We start from the raw sequence: 19,204 nt of genomic DNA, 5'->3' as shown, positions 1-19,204 counted from the left end.
TCTCACGTCAGTCACGCAGGCCACTATGCTTCCAAATCGCTCCCCAAACTCCGATTTCTTCTCCCCACCTACCTCAACATCTCCTGCAATTCTTCTACTTCTACAGTCAGTTCCACCACCTCCCCCATCCAGGAGCAGATCGATCCGAGCAGCCATGGCGACGCTCACGCTGGGGGTGCTGCTCAAGCTCCTGCAGTCCATGCACACCGACGACCGCATCGTCGGCGACCACCACTCCCCGGTGCTCCAGGTCACCGCCGTCATCCCGGCCCTCATCGCCTCCACCTCCGACTCCCTCCTCCTCCCCTCTAATGGCTTCCTCCTCAACCTCTCCGACGGCCTCCACTCCACCTACGTCTAGCTCCCGCCCGCCGACGCCCTCCTCCTCGCCGTGCGCCCGCACCTCGTCGGCCACCTCGTCCACCTCGACCGCCTCCGCTTTGCGCGCCCCGTGCCCCGTGCCCTAGGCGTCCGCCTCGTCCCCTCCTCCCGCGCCCTCTCCTGTGCTTCCACCCCGGAGCCGCTCGTTGTCGGCCCCGCCGCCTGCGCCCGCGTGTACGTCATCCAGCCCGCCACCTCGCCCTCTGCCGCCGCTCATGCCGTCCTCTGGTTCTGAAACCAGTGATGCTGTCAAAAGGACGGTCCTTGGGCCCAAGAACGCCGCCGTCAAGCCCGCGCCGCCGCCGCCCGGCTCGATCGTCAAGCGTCGCTTCTCGTCCCTGGCGCCGTCCAAGCATCGAGATCTGTCGCTCTCCATGAAATCCGCTTCTGCCTCATGGGGGCCATCTCCATCGGCGAAGGGCGCGTCCTGGGCGTCCTCGCCCGCGGGGAGGGGCACGCCCAGGGCCACGTCGCCGGCGCCCTCCAAGTGCGTCGTGCCTAGCCTCTTTGTGGCCAAGAAGGAGAACCGCAGGGCGGCCAGGGAGCCGGCGATTGTCGTCCCATCAAGGTACCGCCAGCCTTCACCGGCGGGAGGGAGAGGGGGAGCAGTGTCTCCGTCCGTTGGTGGGAGGCGGGCATCCTTGTCCCCTAGTTCGCGGCGGCTGTCCGGGGAAGGGACTGGCAAGAAGAAGGTTGGGGTCCTGGTGGCTGGGATCTCCAAGATGACAGATTTGGGAAATGGGTCGGCCGTGAAGCCAGGAAGGAAGAGCTGGGACGATCCAACAACGCTGCAGGTTCTCTGACGAAATCCAGGGCCAAGGTTGACAAGAATACAATACTTAAAACTCAAGTCAGGATCCCGTTACTACATCATTGTGTTACATTTGCAACGTTGTGCTTGCTAGTTTATCTCCTAGCCTAATTGCTGCCAATAGTACTAGTGCCATATTTTTGTGAATATAAGCATAGGGAGGAATACTCCATTTGAGAACTCAAGGACTAAAACTCTGTTACTGCCTTCATTGTGACTAGAATAGGTAGTAAAACAATTGATCTAAAAAAGAATTAATTTATGAACTTTAGTTGAGAACAAGTTAAATTGAAACTGAGCTTGAAGTCGAAGATGTAAGTTACACATATTGCTATGCATATAAGAGATCTTGCAAGACATATTTAGATGTGATAAGAAATGGGTGGCTGTGAAACGCAAACAAGGTAAAATCTAGAGTAGGAATTGACCATGAACAGCCAAATGCAAATTGAGATGGGGTTACAAATAGATAACTGCCATCATATGAGCGAACTGTCCCCAGTGCTGGCATGATATTGAATACCCAATTAGCTCATTTAAATGGATTCGGAATAGATAGTTGACAAAAACATAAAATTGGTAAAAAGTTACTGTAAACATAATATTTGACTAATAGGATCATAACTTTGGTAAACTGTAATCCTTTTTGCATACTGTTCTGGGCAATGTTTTTTTTCCTTTGCAAATTTGGTATGTTGATATGCATGCAGTGATGGCAACAAGATTTATAAACCATAGCACCATGAAAGAAGAAACTCCAAGGACATGGTGCTATGATTACAAATTACAATCAGCTTGAAATTTTAAATATATTGAGACATGCATATACAATGGTGAGGCCATGTTTACTCTAATCACATTGTATATCAACCATTTTGCTGTTCAGAGATGATATCTGTCTAAATATAAATTCTGAGTAGCTATAAAGTTGCATACCTGTTCAGAGTACACTAGAAAGTTGTATTTTTACCTGTGCAGTAAGCATTTTTATTTGCATCTGTATCAACAGGAAGCAATATCAAGACGATTAAGTGATGCTACAACAGAACAATCCAGTAATGATGATTCTTCTGGTGATGAGCGGCCAAAGCCTCGTAAGAAGATAGACTCTACTTCAGTAAAGGTGAAAACCGTAGTTCCAAAAATTAAACTTCATGATCCTAAATGGACTGATGGAAGCATTCCATTGGATGCACTTTCTGATAAACTCTCAAAAATTAGAAGGGTAAGCACTATGCACTCTAGTTTGTCAGCTAATTATCTCCATTTGTTGTTCTTGACTTGAGTTTCTAACATAATTTCTTTACTGAATTTGCATGAAGCTATTGAGCGTAGAGATGCAGCAGCAACTGCTGCTACTAGTGCTCTGCAAGAGGCGATGCTCACTGAATCAGTTGTCAGGAACCTAAGGTATTGAGAGCTATCTTTTTTCTCCATCTGACCTTGTGAAGATAAAACCTATGCATTGTATTCATTTGAAAGTGTTGTGGATAATTATATTGTGTTGATTGTTGTCTATAGCAAGTTTTCTGAAATTTGCTCGTCATCAAAGACCTCCAATCCACTCCCAACAGTCGATATTTTCCTTGCTGTCTATGAAGATACTCTCAAGTGGAAGACAATTGCTGAGTCTATGGTGACCGTTGAGGCTGACGATGCATTCTTGGAGAAATTATCTCATGATTGGGCTCATGCTGCCTTAGCCGCTGATCTCGAAGTCCTCAAGCTACTGAATGGTGCCACTGAATCCATCTCTTGAATGAAGAGCACAAATAGGCCAAAGGCGCCTTCAGTGGAACCACCAAGAACAAGCCTGTCCAGGAAGCAGTCACTTGGATCTTCTGCAAAGGTCCAGCCTAAGGTCTCACCGAGCTCTCCAGCATGCTCCACATGGAACAACACTGAGAGCATGTATCAGACAGTTGAGTTTGCAAAGACCTTGTGGCGCGAGATGCATATGTGGTTCCTGAATTTTGTGGATGAGGCACTGGATGTGGGCTTCCACTTGTTTGAAGACGAATATGGCAAGTAAGGGAAAGAACAACAGCCATATAACAGTGGTTCTTTCACAATTCAAGAAGATCAGTGACTGGTTGGATGGAGTTGGGAAGATTGCTGAGGAGGAGAAAACAAAGGAGAAGATTGAGTGCTTGAAGCGCAAGATTTATGGGTTTGTCATTAGCCACATGGGGTCTGCATTTGAGAGCTCTGTCTCAGTTTCATATAGGAGTTGAGGGATGCTTCATGCTCTGAAGCTGTCTTCGATTGCCATTTTTTTCCTTTGGATTAAGGTTATCCAATTCTACAGTGAAGTGGTGTGGGCTACAATTGCAGTAGTGGTGTGTCTTTTTTTTTTAATTTATGACTTAAAGTCTGTGAATATGCATTGTTTTGTGGTTATGATCTGAAAATTACCGGTTATGAAGATAATCATGCCATTACCGTTTCATTGTTCAGTTTGCATTTTGTGTGACTTGGCCACATGTTAGTGAGCGACTGGTAAGATAGGATCCTTATGTTTTGTTTAGCAATATACTATATTGTTTGCAACTATATATATATATATATATATATATATATATATATATATATATATATATATATATATATATATATTTCTCAGAGCACTGCTAAAAGATGGGTCGGCACATTTTGTGAAAACTACCGCCTGAAAACCAAAATCACCCTCTAGACTTGCATCTTCATCTTTCATAGGTCGTGGAGTTCCATACTGAGGAACTTGTAGAACAATAGCAGCAAAAACAACAACCTATAACTATAGCTGCAAAGCCCTTTTTAAGAAAAAAAAATGTTTGTTCAGATGAGCAAAACAAATGTTTAGGAACTTGAACAGATTAGTGCTAACCTAACCATCATCATCACTGATGAGTCGAAAGCTGCAGCTGAGATTTGGGAACGAAGGAGACCAAACCCTTTCATGCAGACAGAAGGAGTGATTCTAAAAAAGAAAAAAAAATGCAGACTGAAGGAGTGGGCCCCGTGCGGAACGATCCGACCGTTTTGCCCACCCAATCCAACCGGCCCATTCCCACCCGCTCCTCTTCTTCCTCCGTCCCATCCCCCTCGTTGCCTTCCCGTTTCCCTCTCCCCCAAATTTCAAAATCCACCTCCCCTGCTAGGGTTTGCCTTTGCGGCGCCGCGCAGCCCCCTCTTCTCGCGATCCAAGGGCGAAGACGATGGAGATCAACATCGTGGACAAGTACGAGAAGCTGGAGAAGGTCGGTGAGGGCACCTACGGCAAGGTGTACAAGGCGCAGGACAAGGCCACTGGCCAGCTGGTGGCGCTCAAGAAGACCCGCCTCGAGATGGACGAGGAGGGCATCCCGCCCACCGCGCTCCGCGAGATCTCCCTCCTCAACCTCCTCTCCCACTCCATCTACGTCGTCCGCCTCCTCGCCGTCGAGCAGGCCGCCAAGAACGGCAAGCCCATCCTCTACCTCGTCTTCGAGTTCCTCGACACCGACCTCAAGAAGTACCTCGACGTCTACCGCAGGGGACCCAACCCCAGGCCGCTACCGCCGCACCAAGTCAAGGTAACCAACTGACAATACTCACCCATCGGAATTCTGATCACTTCTCTTTTTCCCCCCATCTATTACTGTTATTGAAAAAAAAATGCTCAATTCAACTCCATCAACTGCAAAAATGACACCTTGTCTACTGATTCTCCAGTTGATCTAAGCAAAATTGGCCACCTCGTGGTCAGAGATTCAGAACGAAGTAACCTGTGCTCCTGATCAGACTGAAAAAACGACGATCTCTATACTGATTCTCCAATTGATATGAGCAATTGATGACTTTGTGATCAGACCAAATCAGCCTGGACATTACGAACGCTATTTTCAGTTTCTGACAAAAGATGCCATCCTAATAGGACTGTAAAACAAAAACATTGGGTCATATAAATGTCGACCAAATGTAAAATCAAAGCACTTAACTGTGAAATTAAATGGGAATCTTGTGTCTCTATGTTGTTCTGATCCCGCACTGATTATGTAGTTAGCGATTGGAAACCGATATGTACCTATTATGTTTTGCAGTAAGTTGTATAGATGACGTGACAGTCTGTGGTTAAAATTTCCCAAATTTATGCTAAGAAAGTTAGGTTTTGGTAGCAATTATTAGTGATGTTTATTGATATTCTTGAGAAGACCCAGATTGGTCCCCAGTCCCCTTCATTGGCAATATGTGCTTGCATTGAAGAAAAAAGTTCTCACAGAACATATTTTGACTAGCGAAGCATTTTCTTGGATTAGTCTTGATAGCAATATAGCATTCTGTGCAAGCTTCATTACCTTGACTATTTGTTTATATTTTATAATTTGTAGTCAATTCATGATCATTAGATGCCAAGTTCACTCTCCCTTGGTTTCATTTGGACTAATGTACTTTCTTTACTTCCTTCTAGAATTTTTTGTTTCAGTTATGCAAAGGAGTTGCTCACTGCCATGGCCATGGTGTCCTTCACCGGTTGGATTTCTCATCTGATTTATGTTGCTCAACTCATCAGTCAAGCACAACATTCCATTTCATTGATGTTATTCATGCTCAATTTTTAGGGATTTAAAGCCTCAAAACCTGCTGGTTGACAAGGAGAAGGAGATACTGAAGATTGCAGATCTTGGGCTTGGTAGAGCTTTCACTGTGCCAATGAAAAGCTACACCCATGAGGTATTGCCGTACTGGCAGTTGTATGGTCCAACACAACTTTAACATTTAAAGTTTTCAACAGAATTTTTCTAAACAGATCCAGTAAACCTGTTCCTATTCTGCATTTTGTGTAGATTGTGACACTTTGGTATAGAGCTCCTGAAGTTTTGCTTGGAGCAACACATTACTCAACTGGTGTTGATATGTGGTCTGTTGGGTGTATCTTTGGTACGCAAGTTCTCCTTTTCACTCTGGATGCCATGTACCTTGTCATATATCATATATGTAAAGCGTGATGCACTATATGTAAAGCTTATGGAGTAAAACTGCAGTAAACAATGCATGACTTTGTACAAGGAATTTAATAATGCCTCACAATATACATTGTCTGCATTATTTTTGGATTTATGGTCAACCAAACTAAATAACATATTGTGTTTAGCCTTAAAATTTTGGCCTTAAATCTTCTTCCTAATTAAAAAGATGACGTGTTCAAAGGATTTCATATTATACTGAAAGCCTTTACCCCATTGTGATGTTCATAACTTTTTAATGCAGCTGAAATGGTCCGAAGACAAGCTCTCTTTCCTGGTGACTCTGAGTTGCAACAGTTGCTTCACATTTTCAGGTCCTTTTCTTCTCTTCTGCATTCAGACATTGGTGCCATAACATGAGTAATACCTTAGTTGTTAGTCAGGAATACACGACATTCTGTCTGAGTCTGGATTTCTTCATCAATTTAATTGTACTATGGATTGACTGAAATCTGCATCTGGAAAAGGTTGTTGGGAACACCTAGTGAGGAGCAATGGCCTGGAGTGAGTGGTTTGAGGGATTGGCACGAGTTTCCACAGTGGAAGCCCCAGAGTTTGGCCCGTGCTGTCCCAATGTTGGAACCCGAGGGCGTTGACCTGCTATCAGTAAGTTCTCTGTACTTGGAAGTGTTATTCCACCTACTTAAGAGACCTTTCTTCAATTATCTAACCTGAAGTTGATCCATTTCTTTTCTCACATTTGAAACGGGTCTGCATATTTTCTTTTGGTGATCCTGTATTAACATTGTAACTTGATTTATAGTTGAATGCATTTGTTCTGAATATGCTGCATTTCAGTTTATTGGTTCGTTTGTCACTGACAATATTGGCTAAATTGTCACTTGAGAAGTAGATCAATATCTTGTTATGCCCTAAAAAAAAAGGAAAGTCTGCTTATTGCTTTATTAGAATGTTTGACCATTCCCATGGAACAAGAAACTGAGTAGTCTTCCCCTCACCCCCAAAAGAAATGAATTGAGATGATGGTTTAATGGTTGATGTTTTGCAGAAAATGCTTCAGCTTGATCCTGCAAACAGGATATCGGCCATCGCCGCGATGGACCATCCCTACTTTAACAGCCTTGACAAGTCCCAGTTCTAGTCCGAAGCTGCTACTATCAAGAAGCGAGCTTTCCGATGGAGCTATAAATTTCACTTGCCATCTAGAGATTATTAGACTAGTATATGTATGTCTCGAATTCCTGAATCCTCATAGTCGCTTGGTCATTCTGCTACTACTGAAATAATAATTTTATCAAGTTGTCTCGAGTTTTAGAAGCAAGTTGGATTCTCTATCAGGAGAAAATGCAGCATAATTTATGCCGGGATATTGTTTACTCCAAATTTTAACATAATAATCGCCAGAATTTGTTCAAACTTGGACATGTGAGCTCGAACGATGAAAAGAGTCCAACGAGTCAACAAGACTGGTGCTGTCTTGGTGACTGACGTGTGGGCCTGTACGTCAACGAGGGGGGAGTCTTGTGTGCGGTTCCTCCGTGGCCTTGGGTCGGGCCATGCTAATTTACAGTCAACTGTGAGGAGCGCTCCTCACGGTCGATCTCGGACACTGCTCCCTAAAACAATAATCTAAAAAACATATACACAAAATATTTAAAAAAAATAGAAACAAACTTTTTGATAAATCTGAAATAAAGATTGGAAAAAATGTTCCCGAACAAAAAAAATACACAAAAAGTTGTGAACAAAAAAAATTAAAACAAAACGTTGTAGGCAAAAAGTTTGCGGAAAAATGAGAAAAAAAATTTGAAGATCAGAAACAAAGTTTTTGAAAGAAAAATGATGAACAAGAAATTGGGAAAAAAATTTGGCGCAAAACTTTTTTTCTGGAAAAGAAATGAGGAACAAACCCACCGTCGCTCCCGCGAGGGGAGGTCAACGGCCTTCCCTCCGCGCTCCTGGCGGCGTCGCCCCCCGCGACAGCCCCCTGCAGGCCTTGGGTCCACCTTGCTTCCCTTTCCGTCGCCCCCTCTCCTCCCGCTCCGCCGCCGCCGCGCCAGATGCGCCTCCTCGCCGCGGCGGCGAGGCAACCCAAAACACCGCACCCTCTTCTCGTCGCTCTCCACTGCCTCCTCTCCACGACGACCACCTCCTCCTCCTACGATCCAACCGCGCAGTTCCTCCATCCTGACCACCGCCGCGTCCTCTCGCTGCCGGCGTCGCTCCGCCATGACGCCCTCCTCGCGCTCGCGTGCCTTCTCAAGACCTCCCCGCAATGCCACCTCGCGCTTCACGCCGTCAGCCGCCCACCCTCCTCTGGCTCCCCCTCCTCCACCCCACTCGCTGCTCGCTTCGCCGCCGCCTCCCGCCTCGCGGCGTCGGCGTCCGCGCTCCGCCCCTTCGCCGCGATCCTCCTCGCGGCGCTCCTCCCCGCCGCCTCCCAGGACCTCCTTTCCTGGTCCTTCTCCTACGGAAGCGCCAGCGGAAGCGCTCGCGTGTGCTACGCCGCGCTCCGGCTCGCGCTCCACGCGTTCCTCGCCGCGGGCATGGCAGCTGAGGCGCTCCACGTGCTCGCACGCGTCCGCAGCTCCGGGAATACGCCCAGCCTCTCCGCGCTGGCGGCATTGCTGCGCCATCTATTCCGCAGCGGGGAGGTCCGCGCTGCCTGGAACGTGTTCGAGGAAATGGTCACGAGGGGCCCACGCCCGAGCCTTGCCATCTTCAACGCCATGATCCTTGGGTTGTGCCACAGGGGGATGCTGCGCGTTGGCTTGGGGCTGCTTGGGGTCATGGAAAAGAAGTTCGGTATCATCCCGAACGTTGTCAGCTATAACATCCTCATCAAGGGGCATTGTGTGTTTGGGTGGTCAGGGGATGCCTTTAAGCTGTTTAAGGAAATGCGCAGTTCAGGATGTGAACCGACGGTCGTGACGTATAACATACTGGTGGATGTTCTGTGCCATGAGGGGAGAATGGTGGAAGCGAGGAGGCTGTTCGATGAGATGGCACAGGTGGGGATCAAAGAAAATACAATAACCTTCAATGTCTTGATCGATGGATATGCAAAGACTGGATGGATGGATGAGGCCAGCGCAGCCTATAGGGAGATGAAAGTGAGGGGACTAGCGCCAGATTCCTGCACCTTCAACATCCTTGCTGCTGGAGCGTACAAGTTTGGGCATGCTACCCAGTTAGTCCATGATTGTGAAATATTTGGTTCACAGTTGCCGGCTGATGGGTTGAATGTGTTGGTCTGTAGGCTTTGTTGGGACAGCCGGTTGGATGATGCCTGGGAGCTTCTACGTGATGCTATTGAGCAGGGCGTTCCAGTTAGTGTTGCTGGATTTAATGCATTGATCGCTGCTTATAGCAAGGAGGGACTCCATGAAGAAGCTTTTGAACTATACAGAATTATTAAGAAGTTAGGGCTGGCGCCGTCAGCACATACTTTTAATTACTTGGTAATGGGGCTGTGCAATCAAGGAAGGCTTGATGAGGCGCAGCTAATTTTAGAACACATGGTTAGCAAGGGATACTGTCTAAGCACATCATTTACTATCTACTTGGATGCATCCTTCAGAGAGGGCGACGCAGTCCGTGCTTTGAAATGTTGGGATGATATGGAAAAAAATGGTCTGCAGCCTGATTTTATTGCCTTCTCAGCATTTGTCAATGGCCTATGCCGCTTAGATTATGTGAATGAGGCTTATCAGGCATTTGCTGAGATGACAATAAGAGGACTTGAACCGAACAATATTACTTACAACTCCATCATATCTGCATTTTGTCGGGCAGGCAATATGGCTGAAGCTTTGAAGTTACAGCAGAATATGAGGCAGAGTGGCCTTGTTCCTGATGTTTACACAAGCAACATTCTAATCGATGGTTTGTGCAGACAAGGAAACTTGAAGATGGTGGACAGCCTTTTATTGGACATGTGCAGTAATGGTCTAATCCCAGACACAGTGACATACAATACCATAATCAATGCGTATTGCAGGGCTCAGGATATGAATGGTGCTATGAATTTCATGAATAAGATGTTTGCAGCTGGTTGTGAACCAGATATTTTCACATATAATATTTGGATGCATAGCCTCTGCAGCAACCATATGTTGAACCAAGCAGGGAAGGTGTTAGATGAGCTTGTAACTAAGGGCTGTCCTCCTAATTCAGTTACATACAATACATTGATGGATGGCATTTGCAGTGATGTTCTTGATCGAGCTATGATACTGACTGGCAGGCTGATTAAGATGGCTTTTCAACCCAACACTATCACACTTAATGTTTTCCTTTCTCATTTCTGCAAGCAAGGATTTGGAAAGAGAGCCCTTATGTGGGCTGAGAAGCTCAGGGAAGATTCTTTTGTTTTTGATGATGCTACTAGAAATATAATTGACTGGGCACAAAGGGAAATGGAGAATGATCCGCAGGTTAGCAATAAGGACATAGATAGGTGCCTGTTTCTCGAGTTCTTGATGCTCATGACATATGAGACTATGCACAAAAGCAGATCCTCAAAGGCTAGACATGTGCCTGTGGATAAAGGTTTTGATCCTGCTAGCTGCAACATGATCAAAGTTTTGGATACTGGTTGATAAATGAATTTTATAACCGCATCAGGTTCTATCACAGATGCACTTACAAGAACGACATGATCAGTGCCCTGCCACAAAGCAAGTCCAGCAGAAGGACACCGGCGATCTACCATTGTTTTCTGCCAGTTACTTCAACCATCACACCTGCAGCACAAGCTCAAATCCCACTGGCAGCCGCAGCACTACAGATATTGCGCCGCAATCATCCTCAAGGAAGGCAGTATGAACCTACTTCAGCCCGCACACGGCTAGTGAGCAGGCCACATCCTTGATATCGTCAACTATGCTACAGTCCCCAAACATAAATTCTTTCTGAATATAAGCATAGGGACGAATACTCCATTTGAGAACTCAAGGAGTAAAACTTTATTACTGCCTGCATTGTGACTAGAATAGGCAGTAAACGAATTAATTTCTGAACTTTTGTCGAGACCAAGTTAAATTGGAACTTAGCTTCAACTCAAAGGCGCAAGGTACACATATTCAGAGTACACTAGAAAGTTGTATTTTTACCTGTGCAGTAAGCATTTTTATCAGCTTCTGTATCAACAGGAAGCAATTTCAAGACGATTAAGTGATGCTACAACAGAACAACCCAGTAATGATGATTCTTCTGTTGATGAGCGGCCAAAGCCTCGTAAGAAGCTAGACTCTACTTCAGCAAAGGTGAAAACCGTAGTTCCAAAAATTAAACTTCATGATCCTAAATGGACTGATGGAAGCATTCCATTGGATGCACTTTCTGATAAACTCTCAAAAATTGGAAGGGTAAGCACTATGCACTCTAGTTTGTCAGCTAATTATCTCCATTTGTTGTTGTTGACTTGAGTCTCTAACATAATTTCTTTACTGAATTTGCAGGAAGCTATTGAGCGTAGAGATGCAGCAGCAGCAGCTGCTGCTACTGCTCTGCAAGAGGCGATGCTCACTGAATCAGTTGTCAGGAACCTAAGGTATTGAGAGCTATCTTTTTTCCCCATCTGACCTTGTGAAGACAAAACCTATGCATGCATTGTATTCATTTGAAAGTGATGTGGTTAATTATATTGTGTTGATTGTTGTCTACAGCAAGTTCTCTGAAATTTGCTCGTCATCAAAGACCTCCAATCCACTCCCAACAGTCGATATTTTCCTTGCTGTCTATGAAGATACTCTCAAGTGGAAGACAATTGCTGAGTCTATGGTGACCGCTGAGGCTGACGAGGCATTCTTGGAGAAATCATCTCATGACTGGGTTCATGCTGCCTTAGCCACTGATCTTAAAGTCCTCAAGCTACTGAATGGTGCCACTGAATCCATCTCTCGGTTGAAGAGCACCAATAGGCCAAAGGCGCCTTCAGTGGAACCACCAAGAACAAGCCTGACCAGGAAGCCATCACTTGGAGCTTCAGCAAAAGTCCAGCCTAAGGTCTCACCGAGCTCTCCAGCAAGCTCCACATGGAACAACACTGAGAGCATGTATCAGACAGTTGAGCTTGAAAAGGCCTTGTGGTGCGAGATGCATATGTGGTTCCTGAATTTTGTGAATGAGGCACTGGATGTGGGCTTCCACTTGTTTGAAGACCAGAATGTGGCAAGTAAGGGAAAGCACAGCAGCCACATAACAGTGGTTCTTTCACAATTCAAGAAGATCAGTGACTGGTTGGATGGAGTTAGGAAGATTGCTGAGGAGGAGAAAACAAAGGAGAAGATTGAGTGCTTGAAGCGCAAGATTTATGGGTTTGTCATTAGCCACATGGGGTCTGCATTTGAGAGCTCTGTCTCAGTTTCATCTAGGAGTTGAGGGATACTTCATGCTCTGAAGCTGACTTCGATTGCCATTTTTTTTCTGTGGAGTAAGGATATCCAATTCAACAGTGAAGTGGTGTGGGCTACAATTGTAGTAGTGGTGTGTCTTTTTTTTAATATAATTTATGACTTAAGGTCTGTGAATATGCATTGTGGTTTGCCTTTGCGGCGCGGCGCGGCCCCTCTCTTCTCGCGATCCAAGGGGGCAAGCAAGGCCATGGAGATCAACATCGTGGACAAGTACGAGAAGCTGGAGAAGGTCGGGGAGGGCACCTACGGCAAGGTGTACAAGGAGGAGGACAAGGCCACGGGCCAGCTTGTGGCGCTCAAGAAGACCCGCCTCTCGAGATGGACGAGGAGGGCATCCCGCCCACCGCGCTCTGCGAGATCTCCCTCCTCAACCTCCTCTCCCACTCCATCTACGTCGTCCGCCTCCTCGCCGTCGAGCAGGCCGCCAAGAACGGCAAGCCCGTCCTCTACCTCGTCTTCGAGTTCCTCAACACCGACCTCAAGAAGTACCTCGACGTCTACCGCAGGGGGCCCAACCCCAGGCCGCTCCCCCCGCACCAAGTCAAGGTAACCAACTGACAATACTACTCACCCATCGTAATTCTCACCACTTCTTTTTTTTTCATCTAGTACTGTTATTGAAAAAAATGCTCAATTCAACTCCCTCAACTGCAAAAATGACAACACCTTGTCTACTGATTCTCCAGTTGATCTAAGCAAAAATTGGCCACCTCGTGGTCAGAGATTCAGAATTAAGTAACCTGTGCATTACACCAATTGATCTCAGCAATTAATCGCTTCATGATCAGAGCAAACTTTCTTGCACATTGCGAATGGTATTCTCAGTTTCTCACAAAAGGTGCAATCCTAATAGGACTGTAAAACGAAAATGTTGGGCCATATAAATGTCGACCAAATTTAAAATCAAAGCACTTAACTGTGAAATTAAATGCGGATCTTGTGTCTCTAACTTGTTCTGATGCCGCATTGATTATGTAGTTAACGATTGGAAACTGACAAGTACCGATTATGTTTTGCAGTAAGTTGTACAGATGATGTGACAGTCTGTGTTTAAAATTTCCCAAATTTATGCTAAGGAAGTTAGGTTTTGGTAGCAATTCTTAGTGATGTTTATTGATATTTGTGAGAGGACCCAGATTGGTCCCCAGTCCCCTTCATTGGCATTATGTGCTTGCAATTCAAGAAAAAAGTTCTCACAGAACATATTTTGACTAGTGAAGCATTTTCTTGGTCTTGGATTAGTCTTGATAGCAATATTGCATTCTGTGCAAGCTTCATTTTCCTGACTACTTGTTTAAATTTTATAGTCTGTAGTCAATTCATGATCATTAGATGCCAAGTTCAGAAGTTCACTCTCCTTTGGTTTCATTTGGACTAATGTACTTACTTTACTTCCTTCTAGAATTTTTTGTTTCAGTTATGCAAAGGAGTTGCTCACTGCCATGGCCATGGTGTTCTTCACCGGTTGGATTTCTCATCTGATTTATGTTGCTGAACTCATCAGTCAAGCACAACATTCCATTTCATTAATGTTATTCCTGTTCACTTTTTAGGGATTTAAAGCCTCAAAACCTTCTGGTTGACAAGGAGAAGGGGATACTGAAGATTGCAGATCTTGGGCTTGGTAGAGCTTTCACCGTGCCAATGAAAAGCTACACCCATGAGGTACTGGCAGTTGTATGGTCCAACACAATAACATTTAAAGCTTTCGACAGAATTTTTCTTAGCAGATCCAGTAAACCTTTGCTTATTCTGTATTTTGTGTAGATTGTGACACTTTGGTATAGAGCTCCTGAAGTTTTGCTTGGAGCAACACATTACTCAACTGGTGTTGATATGTGGTCTGTTGGATGTATCTTTGGTACGCCCGTTCTCCTTTTGAGTGCTGATGCCCAATTACCTTGCCTTGTACTGAATAATTGATGCATTATAGGTTCAAATGTACAATGTTTGGGTAAAAAAATGCAGTAACCAATGTTGCTGTACAAGAAACTTAATACTTCCCCAGAATCCACATTGTCTACATCATCTTTGAATTTATGGCCAACCACATACCATATTGTGCTTACACTTAAAATTTTGTCTTGCTCTTAATTAAGAGATGATGTATTTAAAGGGTTTGACATTTATAGTGAAAACTTTTACCTTATTGTGATGTTCATAACTTTTTAATGCGGCTGAAATGGTCAGAAGACAAGCTCTCTTTCCTGGTGACTCTGAGTTGCAACAGTTGCTTCACATTTTCAGGTCTTTTTCCCCCCTTCACATTCAGACATTGGTGCCATAATATGTGTGGTACCTTGCTTAGTTGCTAGAAGCCAAGGATAGTGTCGTTCTGTTAATCCTGAAGTTATTGTTCAATTATCAAGTTGATCTGATGCTGGCACTTGGCATTTGGTGCAAGAGTCGTATTAAATGAGTTCTTGCTTGGCAGAATCTGAATATGTTACTATATGTCATAATAGCTTGATTTTCGTTACTTGTCTCTGTTAGACACTACTATTAGTCTTGACTGTTTCAACTTTCAAGGAATAGCCAGTTATGCACATATAATCTCAGCCTGGATTTATTGTATCAATGTATATTGCACTATGGATTTACTGAAATCTGCTTCTGGAAAAGGTTGTTGGGAACTCCTACTGAGGAGCAGTGGCCTGGAGTAAGTGGTTTGAGGGATTGGCACGAGTTTCCACAATGGAAGCCCCAGAGTTTGGCTCGTGCTGTCCCAACGCTGGAACCTGAGGGCATTGACCTGCTATCAGTAAGTTCACTGTACTTGGAACCTGAATTTGATCCATTTCTTTTCTCACATTTGAAATGGGTCTATTATCTCTGCATATTTTCTTTTGGTATCTTGCCCTGTATCTAACATTGTAACTTGATGTATAGTGGAGTGCATTTATTCTGAACATGCTGCATTTCAATTTATTGGTTCGTTTGTCATTGACAACATTGGCTAAATTGTCACTTGATAGGTAGATTAGTATCTTATTATGCCCTGAAAAAGAAAAGTCTGCTTATGGATTTATTAGGATGTTTCATCATTCCTGTTGAACCAGAAACTGCGTAGTCTTCTCCCCACCCCCAAGAAAGAAAGGAACTGTGCTGATGGTTTTGTGATTGGCGTTTTGCAGAAAATGCTTCAGCTTGATCCTGCAAACAGGATATCAGCCATCGCCGCAATCGACCATCCTTACTTTAACAGTCTTGACAAGTTCTAGTTCTAGTCTGAAGCTGCTACTATCAAGAAGTGAGCTTTCCGATGGAGCTATGAGTTTCACTTGCCATCTAGGCAACTGGTTCATAGTCTATTAGTGACGTCTTACCGAGTGTAAAATTGGTGTGCCTACCTTTTCGTTTCAGGGTCTTTTATAGAGCCATGTGTGTGACTGAATAAACTATTATTCTTTCATGTACCAGAAGCTGTCTTGTAGCATAACACAAGTTATAAGTTGGAGGCACCTTTTTTTCCCTGCGAGGGTGAGTATTTGTTGTCCGTACGAATAAGTTGTGTGCTAAAGAAAACAAAGCTGCAACCACCTGTCGATCATTGTTTGGTGGGTTCTGTCTGGGCACGGAGAAGAGCAGGTCATCGGTTGATCCAGAACTGAGAGCGCCTGGATCAGGATGAGTGCCTGAAGTCCTGAACCTTTGCATCATACTGTATGTGTGAGATGCATTACATTGCAAAAAAAATGCTTCGGACTTTGGGATGTTGTGTGATGCCCTTTGAACGAGATGTTTAATTTATGTGTTGTATGTAGATAGAAAATGCGTCAGCGTGATCCTACAAACAGGACGAAAGGCCATTTGGCCAACTATACTTTTTACCATGTGATTCAGACAAAGCTGGTCTCTGAAGAGTGAAATTTGTTATGGGGCTATGGAATTCACTGGCAATGTAGGCAACTGGGTCAGGCATATTGGTAACGGTTTGTTTGCAATCCAGTCCAGCTAATTAATTTATTAAAAAAATCCAACTAATTAATAGTACTAGTCCCCCTAGTATGATGGTTAGGCAATTATTCATCTGTAGCTGTGGCGCCTTGTCCTGGACGGTGAATGAGGCTGCTGGAGCCTGGAGGGAGAAGTCAGAAGTCGCCCTCTCTCTTTCTCTGCTTGGATGTGGACGAGCGTGGAAACCTGACGCCTGCAGAGCAGAGCACGGGTAAGCAGTAATGTGTGGATGGCGACGTCCAACGGAACTCACGGACTTTTGTCCATCTATACAAACAGGTCGCCGATGGAATCCAACAGCGACCTGAGAAGCATCAAGCAAGCACTGGTGCCGGCTAAAGCGCTGGAATTGATTTGTTCCTGTGTTGTGCATCATATCATCCGACACAAGTCATAGTAGCAGAAATTCGGCTGATCCTTTTTTTTGTTGTTGAGAATTCTGATCCAATTTTGTTGTGGCAAAGGAAACAAATAAACAAGGATGGATGTTCATCTAAAAAACAAGGATAGATGAAAAACAGCTTTGCCGTTGGCTCCTTGGGTTGCGTTTGCGATCGCAGGAGAAGCAGTTTGACTGCTGGCCTGGCTTTGTTGGTTTCCAACACCAAGGCTCGGAGACGCAACGGGCTCTGCCTCTCTCGTCGTCAACTAAGAGAGCCTCCGTCGTATCGTCGTCAATGGAGGCCACAGCAGATAACAGTCACCCGTCAACCGCCCTCCCCACATTAACTCCCACCCGCCTCACAGCTCTCTCTCTCTCTCTTTGCGTAACGATCGACTTCTCGTGCTTTCCCTATATAATTCATCAGTTTTTATTACAAGATTTCATCCCCCAAATCCCTGGCGCCCGAATCCACCAATCAATCTATCCATCTCAATGGCCTCCTCCTCCGCCGCCGGTAACGGCACCGGCGGCATCCTCCCCACGCACACCGCCGCCCCCGCCTGGCCTTCAACTTCCAAGCCCCCGCCCACCAAGGACCCTCGCCGCCGGCGCTGCCTCTGCGTGTGCCTCCTCGTCACCCTGGCCGTCCTGCTCGCGCTCGCCATCACCCTGCTCGTCCTCTTCCTCACCGTCCTCAAGGTCCGCGACCCCACCACGCGCCTCGTCTCGACGCGCCTGGCGGGCGTCGCCCCGCGCCTCACCTTCCCGGCCGTCTCCCTCCAGCTCAACGTCACGCTGCTGCTCACCGTGGCCGTGCACAACCCGAACCCGGCCTCCTTCGCCTACGACGCCGGGGGCCACACCGACCTCACCTACCGCGGCGCGCACGTCGGCGACGCGGCCATCGACCCGGGCCGCATCCCCAGCAAGGGCGACGGCGAGGTCAAGCTGGCGCTCACGGTGCAGGCGGACCGGCTCGCGGCCGACCTGGCGCAGCTGGTGGCGGACGTGGAGAGCGGGTCGGTGGCCATGCAGGCCAGCACCAGGATCCCCGGCAGGGTCACCATCCTGGGCATCTTCAAGCGCCACGCCGTCGCCTACTCCGACTGCAGCTTCGTCTTCGGCGTCGCGGAGATGGCGGTGCGCAGCCAGCAGTGCCATGATCGCACAAAGCTCTGATGATTGATGAATCTGAATTGATGATCCATCATCCATCCAAGGAAGCATCTGGTTGCCGTGCCTGCTTGCTTGTCATCTGTTTGGTGCGGGTTCACGACACGTCACGTCATGTGGTGGCATGGCATCCATGCCAACCGTGTTGGTTGGTTTCCGTTTCCTGGTCGTGCTTGCCCGTCGCCGTCGGCACCGCCCACACGCACCCACATGCCCTCTCATGGCGTCGGCATTCTTCGCCTCATCCCACGTTGCAGTAGAGCACGAGACTGTATTATTACTAGACTACTACTACTTTGTAACAGAGACAACAGAGATTGATTAGGCCCTCTAGTTTTTAGTGGGTTATTATTACTGCTGTATGTATGATTCTGGGTTTGATCAATGCCCGCTTGTGTACATAAACACAATAGGTTGAATGGATGGATGTGCAGGTGCTTGCCTTTTTTGTCTAGACTACTTCTGTTACGTTTTGGTGACACCCTTTTCTTTTCTAATATACTGCTCTCGTATTTTCTTTGCTACTAGCTAGCCTATCTTTTAGTAAAGTTGTGGCTTTAGGAAAAATAAATAAATGAGCTTTAACTTTATATAAAATCGAAGACTTAACTTTATAAAATCAAAATAGCTTCAGCTTTATTTCTCATAATAAAGAAATAAAAGTGTAATTTGATCAAACACCCTCAGTGTACTCTTGAGTCATAGGCACGCAGCTCTTTAATTTTGGGACTTTGCTTCGAGATGAGATGATGGTGACATTCTTATGCCCACCTTCATACCTGACCTAGCACCACTACAAGGATGTGGGGACTTTTTTTCGAATCCCATATATAACGTGTCAATTACTATATATATGATATATGGGCTCACTTGCATTTTTGACAAAGGAGATTTTCTTTCTGGGCAAAATATAGTTTCACTTCCATATAGAAATAATGATTCTTTAAAAAAATAATAAAAATTTCGAATGTTCACCCCCCCTGTCAGAAGTGGGATTTGAACCCACGCCCTCGTTAGAGGACCAGAACTTGAGTCTGGCGCCTTAGACCACTCGGCCATCCTGACCTTAGCATGAACAAATTTGTGGTTTATTTTACTTATAAGATAATATAGGTTAGAAATAACCATGACC

The 19,204-nt window shown here is 45.6% G+C and overlaps 3 protein-coding genes, 1 long non-coding RNA gene, 1 other non-coding gene and 1 pseudogene across 5 annotated transcripts; 5 read left to right on the top strand and 1 right to left on the bottom strand.

Annotated features, from left to right (window-relative positions):
- The first annotated feature begins 6 nt into the window (after window positions 1–6).
- LOC120643446 lies at window positions 7–12,665 on the top strand. Its single transcript, XM_039919806.1, has 3 exons — window positions 7–1,175; window positions 2,202–2,257; window positions 12,126–12,665. The coding sequence occupies exons 1-3, from the start codon at window positions 597–599 to the stop codon at window positions 12,520–12,522; spliced, it is 1,032 nt and encodes a 343-aa protein (XP_039775740.1). The 5' UTR covers window positions 7–596; the 3' UTR covers window positions 12,523–12,665.
- Window positions 2,264–3,641, top strand: LOC120643449. Its single transcript, XR_005663010.1, has 3 exons — window positions 2,264–2,417; window positions 2,515–2,602; window positions 2,794–3,641. It is a non-coding gene; the product is annotated as an uncharacterized LOC120643449 (long non-coding RNA).
- Window positions 4,257–7,521, top strand: LOC120643448 (cyclin-dependent kinase B1-1-like). Its single transcript, XM_039919807.1, has 7 exons — window positions 4,257–4,746; window positions 5,622–5,683; window positions 5,773–5,884; window positions 5,998–6,091; window positions 6,422–6,491; window positions 6,645–6,783; window positions 7,187–7,521. The coding sequence occupies exons 1-7, from the start codon at window positions 4,390–4,392 to the stop codon at window positions 7,277–7,279; spliced, it is 927 nt and encodes a 308-aa protein (XP_039775741.1). The 5' UTR covers window positions 4,257–4,389; the 3' UTR covers window positions 7,280–7,521.
- LOC120643447 lies at window positions 12,602–16,046 on the top strand (annotated as a pseudogene).
- A 1,022-nt stretch (window positions 16,047–17,068) lies between these two features.
- Window positions 17,069–18,526, top strand: LOC120643445. The gene is made up of 2 exons (XM_039919804.1): window positions 17,069–18,135; window positions 18,240–18,526. The coding sequence occupies exon 1, from the start codon at window positions 17,392–17,394 to the stop codon at window positions 18,076–18,078; it is 687 nt and encodes a 228-aa protein (XP_039775738.1). The 5' UTR covers window positions 17,069–17,391; the 3' UTR covers window positions 18,079–18,135; window positions 18,240–18,526.
- Window positions 18,527–19,053: 527 nt separating this feature from the next.
- TRNAL-CAA lies at window positions 19,054–19,137 on the bottom strand. The gene has a single exon. It is a non-coding gene; the product is annotated as a tRNA-Leu (tRNA).
- Window positions 19,138–19,204: the final 67 nt, after the last annotated feature.

Source organism: Panicum virgatum, chromosome 8K, assembly GCF_016808335.1.
Source record: "Panicum virgatum strain AP13 chromosome 8K, P.virgatum_v5, whole genome shotgun sequence".
Taxonomy (NCBI): domain Eukaryota; kingdom Viridiplantae; phylum Streptophyta; class Magnoliopsida; order Poales; family Poaceae; genus Panicum; species Panicum virgatum.
This window is presented reverse-complemented; position numbering and strand designations above follow the sequence as displayed.

Coding starts and splice junctions, on each gene's coding strand:
- LOC120643448 (XM_039919807.1), top strand. CDS start 4,390: ATGGAGATCAACATCGTGGACAAGTACGAGAAGCTGGAGAAGGTCGGT. Junction 5,684..5,772: donor GGCCATGGTGTCCTTCACCG/GTTGGATTTCTC, acceptor CTCAATTTTTAG/GGATTTAAAGCCTCAAAACC. Junction 6,784..7,186: donor AGGGCGTTGACCTGCTATCA/GTAAGTTCTCTG, acceptor GATGTTTTGCAG/AAAATGCTTCAGCTTGATCC.
- LOC120643446 (XM_039919806.1), top strand. CDS start 597: ATGCCGTCCTCTGGTTCTGAAACCAGTGATGCTGTCAAAAGGACGGTC. Junction 1,176..2,201: donor ACGATCCAACAACGCTGCAG/GTTCTCTGACGA, acceptor CTGTATCAACAG/GAAGCAATATCAAGACGATT. Junction 2,258..12,125: donor GAACAATCCAGTAATGATGA/TTCTTCTGGTGA, acceptor ATCACTTGGAGC/TTCAGCAAAAGTCCAGCCTA.
- LOC120643445 (XM_039919804.1), top strand. CDS start 17,392: ATGGCCTCCTCCTCCGCCGCCGGTAACGGCACCGGCGGCATCCTCCCC.